At 54.2% G+C, this 10,579-nt stretch overlaps 1 protein-coding gene across 1 annotated transcript; it reads left to right on the plus strand.

The window, feature by feature from the left end:
* The first annotated feature begins 902 nt into the window (after window positions 1–902).
* LOC136996038 (olfactory receptor 14A16-like) lies at window positions 903–1,838 on the plus strand. Its single transcript, XM_067317034.1, has one exon. The coding sequence runs from the start codon at window positions 903–905 to the stop codon at window positions 1,836–1,838; it is 936 nt and encodes a 311-aa protein (XP_067173135.1).
* Window positions 1,839–10,579: the final 8,741 nt, after the last annotated feature.

Here is a 10,579-nt window from a genome sequence, read left to right on the forward strand (position 1 = left end):
GTGTCCCGGCCCCAGGAGGTTTCTGTAGGGCAGAGCTGAGCTCCCAGCGGGTGGGATGGGGTCTGTGAGCACTGACAGGGGTGAGAAATGGGGACAGAGAAACAGCTCCCTACAGGGACGTCTCCAGGCAGCACACGGACATGTGCTGGGAGGGTGGATGTGGGCAGCTGGAAGGAGCCTGATTTGTTGCTGGCTAGAAGGAGACAGCTGAGACCTGCCTCACATCCCCTCAGAAAGAGTGCTGATGGGCACTTTGCAAGTGCATTCCTCTGCTCTCTGCAGTGTCGTTTCTTTTTTGGGTAACATGAGTGCAACTGTCCTCCACCTCTGAGGTGGGAGCACAGGGCAGCTGGGAACAAGGCAGATGGACAGGCCAGCTCTGCTCCCTCTGCACTCAAGCCAGAGTGAATCCTTTTGCCTCTCCAGAATCACAGCTGCTCACTCTGAGTGCAGCAGCAATGCTGAGGTTTTCTACCTCCAGGAATCCTCCTCAGGTGTGACAGGGTCAGCTAAAGAAAATCAAGAAAGCCTTAAAACTATTCATGAACCCACATTATGTGGAAGTGGGAGTGAAGATGCTGAAAATGCCTTCAACATTATGAGTGAATGCACTCTGCCTGGAACTGGGAATATGACAGTGGAGTCACCCCTGTTCCCGTGTCCGCAGTACTGTAGGTCAGGACTGACTCATCTAGAGCCCAGGGGCAGAAGCTCCTGCTCCTCATGGGAAGCTCAGCCAGAATATGCCAGAGCTCAAGCCACAGAGCTCAATGACTGTTCTGCCCAGATGGGGATGTGTGTGTTTGGAGGGTTTTATGAGAAAGTTTTCCTCAGCGAAGTCTGTCCTCATTTGTCTCTATCTTTTCTTCCTTGGACAGTCCCCAAAGCCCAGAGGGAGTGAAATGTCCAACAGCAGCTCCTTCAATGAGTTCCTCCTCCTGGCATTCGCGGACACGCGGGAGCTGCAGATCTTGCACTTCTCACTCTTCCTGGGCATCTACCTGGCTGCCCTCCTGGGCAATGGCCTCATCATCACAGCTGTAACCTGCGACCACCGCCTCCACACCCCCATGTACTTCTTCCTCCTCAACCTCTCCATCCTCGACCTCAGCTTAATCTCCACCACTGTCCCCAAATCCATGGCCAATTCCCTGTGGGACACCAGAGCCATATCCTACCTGGGATGTGCTGCCCAGATATTTTTCTTCTTTTTCTTCATTTCAGCAGAGTATTATCTCCTCACTATCATGGCCTATGACCGCTACATTGCCATCTGCAAACCCCTGCACTACGAAACCCTCATGGGCAACAGAGCTTGTGTCAAAATGGCAGTAGCTGCCTGGGCCAGTGGTTTTCTCAATGCTGTGATGCACACTGCTAACACATTTTCAATACCACTCTGCCAAGGCAATGTCGTGGACCAATTCTTCTGTGAAATCCCACAGATCCTCAAGCTCTCCTGCTCAGAATCCTACCTCAGGGAAGTTGGGCTTCTTGTGGTTAGTGTCTGTTTATCTTTGGGGTGTTTCATTTTCATTGTGCTGTCCTACGTACAGATCTTCACTGCTGTGCTGAGGATCCCCTCTGAGCAGGGCCGGCACAAAGCCTTTTCCACGTGCCACCCTCACCTGGCCGTGGTCTCCCTCTTTCTGAGCACTGTCATCTTTGCCTACCTGAACCCTCCCTCCCTCTCCTCCCCAGCTTTGGATCTGGTGTTGACTGTTCTGTACTCAGTGGTACCTCCAACAGTGAACCCTCTCATCTACAGTATGAGGAACAAGGAGCTCCAAGACGCACTGAGGAAACTCATTCAGCTCTTACTATTTCAGCATCAATAAACTGCCCATCCCTCTTCACAAATGATTTCCCATTCATCACAGAGAACTTGTGTGCTTGGGGAATTCTCTCTGTGATAATCATGTTTGTCTAGAAGTGTTTGAATTCATCCCACTTCTCCAGAGGCATGAACCCAGTCTCTCTGACTGAGATACATGCTGTGAATGTGTCTATCACTGTGTCAGAGCTGGCCTCTCTCTAATTAAAGGGGATTTCCTCAGTGCAGGCTTGAAGGTTGGGCTAGTCTTCCAAAGCAGGAGCCAAGAATGCACTCAAGGACTTTCACCTTGAGAGGGCTATTGCTTTTCTGGGGGTCTCCTTGGGTTCAAGGTGATGAGCTCATAGGTGATGTGTTAGGGAAGGAGGGCTGGATTCAGCTCTCACTTGTGGGTGCCCAGTGCTCCTGGAGGTGGTGAATCTCCCATATGACAGGGCTGGAGACTGATGCCCATCCTTCTCAAAGGGAGTATGGAGCCCCCAGGAGAGCACAGGGCATCTCTAAGGGCACAATGTGCCTAGGGGAGAATGGAGCTTCACAAAATCAGGTGGAGTCACCCAAAGGTAAAGGGCAAAAGCAATGAATGTCCAGGCTAGTGAGAGCTCTGCAATCCCACGAGAGGCAGTGTGGACCCTGCAGGCACAGGGAAGGGAGCCTGGAGAGTTGTTCATGTCACCTTCAATGAAAGCCGTGGACTGGATCTTAGGACACCTCTGAACACAACCTGCGCCATTGGAAAGGCCCTGTGATTGCTCAGAGTATTGTCCACGGCCACAGACCCCTTGGTAAGGGTTGTAAGGTACAATGATGCCTGTCTGGCTGGATCTGCTTTCCACCCTGACTGTCACAGCCACTGTGGAGTCACCCCATGGCCCTGCTGCCCCACAGTGTAATCGCTATGCAGAGCCACACCGCCAGCCCGGGGCCCCATGGGGAGCAGAGGGGAGGGTCCAGGAATGTCTGGACAGGCCAGCACTGATGCACACACCTGAGGAAAGACTCTCCAGGGAGCAGGGACATCCCTGGAGAAGAGGAAAGGAGCAGTTGTGTGGTGGCAAGGAGGAATAAATGACAAAGAGAAATCTTTTTCTAGGTAGGTCAACTAAGGGCAGGCTGCTGTGTGCCTGGGGCAGCAGGAGCTGCCGGAGGAGCCCCAGGGCAGGGACTCTTGTGCTGTCCTGGAGAGAGGGGCTGGCACGGGGGTCTGCAGGCAGCCTGGGGGTAGGGAATCTCCTGAACAGCACAACAAGGGACATACAGTGACGCTGTGCTCTGTGTCCTTGTGCCACTGGGGCCAGTTCCAGCTTAGAGGCTGATGGGATGGCTGACACACACACCCCTGTCCCCCCCAGAGCTGCTGGGCCCGCCGGGGGGCTATGGCTGTGGAGTGAGTGCCCAGAGCTCTGCAGCCCCCTGCGGTGGGCACTGCTGGGGGCCACCGCCATCCTGGGCTGCTCTGCTGGGTGGGCTGGAGAGAGGGCAGGGGAGGTGGGGAGAGCTGCAGAGGGTCTGGGGTGGTCTGGAAAGGGCCCAGGAGAGGAAAGCGCCAGTGTCAGCTCAGCTGTGTGAACGGGCAGGGTGAGGACACACACTGGTGGGTTTGTGGTGCAGAGCCGGGTCTCGTGGAGGGGAACCAAGACATGCCAGGTGCAGAAGAGAAGAGGCCTCTCTGTGCCCTTGCTTGCAGGGACCGACCGCAGAGGTGCCCCTGGGCATTCATCACAGACCAGCCTGTCACATCGACCGTTTCCAGCCCTGGCCGCACACCCCAGGTTTCTGGGTGTGTTTTGCTGCGTGGCCAGCTCCTTCTTGCTGGGTTCAGTGCCTGTATTGAGGGGAACGGCCAACGCTGCCTGGCCTTCTTCCCAGTTCAGACCCCAGCAGACCCCAGGGGGTGGCTGTGTGCTAACCCCTGTGTGAGACAAAGCTAGGGAAGGGCTGGGGCCTGGCGCTGGGGGAGGCTGGGAAAGCAGGAGGCCTGTGGGTGTATGGGGCACCGAGGGATGTCATGGGGACCATGCCAGGGGGTCGTTCCCCCATCCCTGAACGCACCCTGCCCTGTGTGATGCCTGCACAGTGGGGCCATGGGGATGTGTGTGGGAGCAGGGACAGGGCACAGATGGAAGCCACGATGCTCCTCACCGCTCCACTGCAAAAGAGAAACTCCCAGGAGAGCTCTCCCAGCCCTGCCCCACGAGCTCTTGTCCCTGCTCCAGCCAGGCCAGAGCAGAGGCTGAGGACCAAGAGGTCCCTCAGCCAAAATGGGGACCAGCTTTGTGGAGCTGGCCCTGAGCACCTCAGGACAGGCAGAGTGCCCTCATCCTATGTCCCCGTCCTGCTGGAAGGATGCCACAGGCACCGTGGAAATGGCCTTTTTCTGTCTGGGGTCGGTGCGAGACTTTTGCATGTGAGATGAACGTGACAGCCACTGCCCTGTAGAAATACCAGCCATGGCCCCTCGCTGAAGTCCCCACTGTTCCCTGCCCCTGCCCTGATGACCTGCCACCACCCCCTGTGCTGCCCCATCTCCCACCCCCTCTCCCCACACCGTGGGGAGCAGCGATGCAGCAGGACCTGGCACAGCCCCGCAGCAGCTGCCGGGCCCCCAGCCCTTCCCAGCTCCTCTTCAAACATGACTTCCATCTTCAAAAAGGACAAGAAAGAGGATCTGAGGAATGACCTGGGGGTAATGGTGGATATCAAGTTGACAAGAAGTCAGCAAGGTGCTCTTGCAGCAAAGATGGCCACCATTATCCTGGCTTGTATTAGCAAGAGTGCAGGCAGCAGGGCAACTGCAGTGGGACACTGGAAATATCCTGGCAGCCTCAACCAAAGAGAAGCAAAATGAAGAAAAGGCAGAACTGGCAGACTACCCACGTTGGAGAGAGCAGTATGATCAACCCAGGTACTGCAGACATTTTGAAACAACCCCCCAAAAATGGCATTTCTGCCGTTGGCCAAGTGGCTGGAGCCAGATGTGCCCAGACTTGCTCACAGGGGAAAGCTCCAGGGGGACTTCTGATTTACTCTACCTCTAATAGCATGGTCAAGAATATGATTATGCAGGGGTAGAACATGTTTTTGCTAGTCTAACTTTTTAATTAAAGCATTAGGGCTCATGCTCAACCACACCAATGTGGGGTGCATTGGCTTTTCATTGACTTCAGTAGCTGCAGGATGAAGCCTGTGTTTGGTCTGAAAGAGAAAAGATTGGGACTGAATGTCCTGAGGGTGATTATAAACTGATGCTTTCTCTGCTCTTCAGCGATACTTCCTCTGGTCACACCTTAGTCTACCCTGAACTCTATTTTTCCCCTTGCAGAATAGATCAGGACTGTGGAGATAGAGCTGAATCCAGGGCAATGCCACGCTGATAATCTGGGCAGCCTGGGGAGCCCCCTGAGAAAGGAAATGTGTGTACGAGACCTCACAGCAAAGGCCTGGATAAACCAAGTGACAGTGACCCTCCTGAGATGCAAAGGATCCCAAGCCCTGAGCCACGGGGCTGGATATGGCCTCCCCTGCTCGTGCCATGGGCTTGTGACACACCTCACAGTCAGAGAGCTGGAGGAAGAAAGCAGAAATGAATCAAAAGAGGGAGAATTCAGGCCTGGATTCCCACCAGTAAACATCTCCAAATACGGGTGGATTTACCCCCTCTCTGGCAAGGCCGTTTCTTCCATGACCAGCAGTACCTGGGGGAAGGAGGGTGTTTTTCCTGACACCTCATGTGGGATGGAGGGCAACAGGATTTGGGAGACCACTTCCAGCCAAAGGGGAGTTTCTGGGCACTCAGGCAAAGATTCCAGCCTGGGACCCTAAAGTCCTGAGTGGCTGAAGACTACAGGATGCCTCCAATGTGTGGCTCACAAAGGACCTGAGTCACATCACAGCCACCATTGAAACACCCCCAGAAGCAGATCCCATAACATCTGGCCTGAATGAGACCTGCAGTATTTCCCGACCTTTCTCTGGGCACCTAAAACTTTCTTTTTAGCTCCTCAGCCCTGGGGAGCAGTCTTAGTTCCTGGAGTGGTGGGGAAGGCACCAGTGACTGCCAGCCGTGTCGCTACACCCAGAATTTCATTGTGTTGAACTAAACCAAGTCCCCAGGGTGCTCCCTGCAGCCGACTGGATGGGCACAGATGGGACCTGGCCATTCCTCTTCCTCCAAAGCATGTTGCTTGAAGAAGTGCTGGAAGAAGAGGCCTGGTGGGATCCTCATGGCACTGCACTGCCTGGGGCTGTGATAACGCCCTGCAGTTCCTAGGCCAGGTGCTTTTGGACAAGCAGGCAGCAGTGCTTATGAGAGTCAATCAGGAGGATGCCCTCCGGATGGGCAGGGAGACCTCAGGCTCTTGTGAGGCTGTAGGAGAGCAGCTGGTCACTCAGAGGACTGGGTGGAGGAGGGACAGGTCCCATGGCTCGTGAGGTGAAGGTGCTGACGGGTGCCTGTGGCCAGGGCACTGCTACCTCCTAGGCCCTCTGCCAGCTCCTGGGTAGCCACTGCAGAAGCAAGCCAGTCCCAGAGAACGACCTTCCCCACGTTCCTGGGAGCCAGTGACAGGGTCACTTCTGTGTGAGAACATGACCAGGAGCAGGGCCATGGCTGGGGTTTGTGCTTGTCAGGTCACTTCTGCCTGAGTGTTGATAGGCCAGCAGCAGGCATATGAGTGGGGTGGGTGCTTTTGAGATCCCTTCTGCCTGAGTGCTGATAGGCCAGCAGGAGGTACATGGCTTTGATTCCGGTTATAAGGTCTCTTATCTCCCTGGAGCTGACAGGCCAACAGGAGGTTCTTGGTTCATGTAGGTTCTTGTGATGCCACCACAGTCTCTGGTGGTGATAGGCCAAGAACAGGCACATGGCTGGTATGTTTACCGTGAGGTCCCTGCTGCCGGGGTACCTGATAGGCCAAAGGTGGGGACATGGCTCTGATGCTGATTGTGAGGTTACTTTCTTCTCTATAAATTATGTGTCATCAGCAGGCTCTCGGTTGCTGTAGGTTCAGGTAAAGTCACCTCTGTCTCTGCTGCTGATAGGCCAGAAGCGCGTTTATGGCTTCAGTGTAGATTGTGAGGTCCCTTCTGCCTGAGTCCCGGATAGGCCAGCAGCAGTTTCTATTTCTATGTCATTGCATGAAGTGTCTGCACTGAACTACAACAGCTGTTTGTAACATTGGGATCTTCATCTGTCTCAGCTTCCTAGTGAGTGAGGGGCTTCATCTGGTTGTAGTGGGCATCTAGTGTCCTTTCAGCTGGCCTAGGAAATATCCCACTTAGCCCTCACTTGATGCTCCAGAAGGATGTGGGTCTCACAGTCGCTCCAACAGAGCAAGCAGACACTGGCACATGCCTGGGACCACCTCTGTCTCTTCAACTGTCACCAGTTGTCACCAGGTAACTGACTGCCACCCTCCATCTCCAGGGATTATAATGGGAGCTTAGACAAGGAGCTCACACCTGTGTTGTGCTCACTTCAGTTTTTGCAAGGGGAATCACACCTCCAGTGTTTTTGTGTAGTTCATGGGAAGAACCTGCATCCCACTGCATCCCAGGGGCTTCTAAATGGGCATGAGATGCTCAGACTGACTCATCTGAATGAAAACTTGAACCATGGGAAAATGAGCTTCCTTCTTGTCCTCTTCTAGGTGTCCTGCCTAGTTAAGATGTGAGAATACAGATTTCCAGGGTGGGATGTTTCCACCTGTCATAGATAGTCATCCTCTGATGAAATAAACTGCAATGTTGGAATCAGTATCTCTGCACTCTTCAGAAAAGGACAATAGCTGGTTATTTTAGTCTACTTCAGGGAACATTTCCCAGGAGGAGGGAGCATAAGGGACAGAGACATTCATGCCTTCAGCTGGGCCACTATTGCCAAGTGGGGCCAGGCTCCTGGGATGGTAGGAGCTCATGGCAACCCGACAGTACTGCTGAGAAACGGCTGTGTCCAGGAGCAGCTCCTCTCCCACGAGCAGCAGGGCTCCGGGCACTTCTTGCTTCTTCTGACATGAGATGAGGCACGACAGAGAGAAGTGAAAGGCAGTGTGGAGTGGGAGGATGGCTGACAGTTCATTGTGGGAGAAATTTTCACAGCCCTGAACACGGTAAGTCTCTGGCTGCAGGGCAAAGCTACTGAGGTTCCTGGAGGGCTCTTCTCAACCTATTCCATCCCATCACTGATAAGTTTTCTACAGATCGCTCTGCCAGCTTCTCCAGTGTGGGGGAGGAGGAGATGTTTCAGAGCAGGGATTCCCTGCCACACCGTCACAGGGACAGGGCATCCTGCCACCTTCTCCCAAGGACAGCTGCAGGGCTGTGAAGCTGGGACGTGCACACAGGTCTGCCCAGGGCTGTGATTCAGAGCTGTGTCCTTGCAGCACAGAGGAAGGTGAAAAAAGGGTACTTGAAAGGGAAGGAGTTTTCCTTCCAGGGCTTTCAGTTCCTAATTTTGGCAGGGAGGAAAAAGGAAAGAATTTGCTGGTTTGTCAAGGGCCTGGGACTCACAAACCTTCACTCTCAGAGTTCAACAGGTCTGTGAGAAAGCTCAGCAAACCCCTTCAACCCCACCTCCACCTACAGCAGCACCAGCATCACCTTCATGGCTTGCTCAGGGTTTATGTGACCTGCTGCTTAGGACCTGCAAGCACAGAGCTGCCCCTGCCCAGGTCTCAGTCCTGGAAGGTTTCTGTAGGGCGGAACTGAGCACACAGAGGGTGGGACAGGGTCTGTGAGCACCGATAGAGAAGCAATGTTGGGACAGAGAAAGCTGCAGGCAGCAGGGACAGCTCCAGGCAGCAGAGATGGGCAGAGAAGGAGAGGGAATTGCTAACAGAAAAATCATGGGGCTGATGGATTTGGGCAAGTCATGGTCGGTCCCTGCAATGCTGACACCTTCCTCTGAGCAAGCCCACTGTGTCTCCTCTCCCACCCAGCAGAGCCTCTGCCCTGACAGCCATGGAGTCCAGGGCATGAGTCGCCTCCTCTGCAGCCAGACCTCCAGCAGAGGAGAGGGGCCTCTCTCCTGCTACGGGCCTGGTTCGTGCTGCCCGACAAAGGGGCTGAGAGTGACTGCCTTGCAAATGATGCCATCTGCGATGTGGCATGCCCAGCTGGGTAAGGTGAGGGCTTTCCCAAGTACCCATCTGTCAGGATCATGGTGTTGCTCCTTGTTTCCCCTCCTCTCCATGATGCTCCTGTTCTCTCGGGCTCCCTGGGGTTCAGGGTTTTCAGCTGCAGTTCAGACACCGACACTGCAAGTTGTGCAACAGAGGGGTCTGCTTGGGAATGAGATTTTCCCAGCCCCTTTCTAACCTGTGTGGCTCCAAGAAATGCTGTCCGTGGGGTTCGGAAATGAGCTGACTCTCCCTTAAGGAGAGCCCGTCTTCAGTCCTTAACATCTTTTGACCATTTTCCTGTGATGTCCTGCCAGACTTTGAGCTGCCCTCCAGAAGGGCACCGCTTCCTCATAGCATCTCTGCGATCTCCAAGAGACCTGTGAGGAATCTGCAGAGATGCTGAGAGTATGGAAATGGTGTTGGGAAACTGCATATTGCAGCTGAAAATGCCCTGTGTGTCCTTGGCTAGAAGGGGAGTGTAGAGACCTTGCTCTGGTGCCCTGAGAAAGGGAGAGATGGCTGGAGAGCTGCGGTTTTGAAACTGGACTCGTCTGCTCTCAGAAGGGCTGGTTTCTTTTTAGGGCAACATATGGGAGTGATCATCCCCCAGCTCCAAGAGGTGCGAGCAAATGACAGCTGGGAACAGGGCTAATAGACAGACAAGCTGTCCTCACTCTGCACCAAGGGACAGGGAATCCATTTTTCTCAGGATTCAGAGGAGAAATGCTGAGAATTGCTGCCCTTGAGGATCACTCCGCAGGGGTGACAGGGGCATCTCAAAGAAAATAAACACTGCTAAAAAATCCCCCAAACTCTGTTCCTCAACCCTCATTCTTTAGAAGTGGTGGTGCAGATGCTGAAAAGCCCTTCCACATGCCCAGTGGATTTCACCTGAGAGGAACTGTGACTGTCAGAGCTAGTCACCCCCATTCCCATGTATCCCACCACTCTACAGCCGGACTGACTCCTCTGGAGCTCATGGGCAGGAGTCCCTGCTCCTCAGAGCAGACTCTGCCAGTGCAAAGTGGAGCTCAAAGAAGGGAGCTGCGCACAGATCCTCTCCATAAAGACAGAGGCAAAGTGGGGGGGTTGCATGAGAACTGCAACATTTGGGGGATTTTTTACTTGAAAAGTCTCTTCTAACCTCTCAATGTCTTTTCTTCTTTGGACAGTCCCCCATGCCTGGAGAGAGCGGAATGTCCAACAGCAGCTCCCTCAACGAGTTCCTCCTCCTGGCATTTGCAGACACATGGGATCTGCAGCTCTTGCACTTCTCGCTCTTCCTGGGCATCTACCTGGCTGCCCTCCTGGGCAACGGCCTCATCATCACAGCTGTAGCCTGTGACCACCACCTCCACACCCCCATGTACTTCTTCCTCCTCAACCTCTCCCTCCTTGACCTTGGCACTATCTCCGTCATTGTCCCCAAATCCATGGCCAATTCCCTGAGCAACACGAGGGCTATTTCCTATTCAGGATGTGCTGCCCAGGTCTTCCTGGCTTGCTTCTTGTTTGGAGGAGAGTTTTCTCTTCTCACAGTCATGGCCTATGACCGCTATGTTGCCATCTGCAGACCCCTGCACTATGGGACCCTCATGGACATCAGAGCCTGTGTCAAAATGGCAGC

The sequence above is a fragment of the Apteryx mantelli genome, unplaced genomic scaffold, assembly GCF_036417845.1.
Source record: "Apteryx mantelli isolate bAptMan1 unplaced genomic scaffold, bAptMan1.hap1 HAP1_SCAFFOLD_20, whole genome shotgun sequence".
Taxonomy (NCBI): domain Eukaryota; kingdom Metazoa; phylum Chordata; class Aves; order Apterygiformes; family Apterygidae; genus Apteryx; species Apteryx mantelli.

What these genes read in the sequence shown, in the direction of transcription:
- LOC136996038 (XM_067317034.1), top strand. Translation starts at nt 903, where the DNA reads ATGTCCAACAGCAGCTCCTTCAATGAGTTCCTCCTCCTGGCATTCGCG.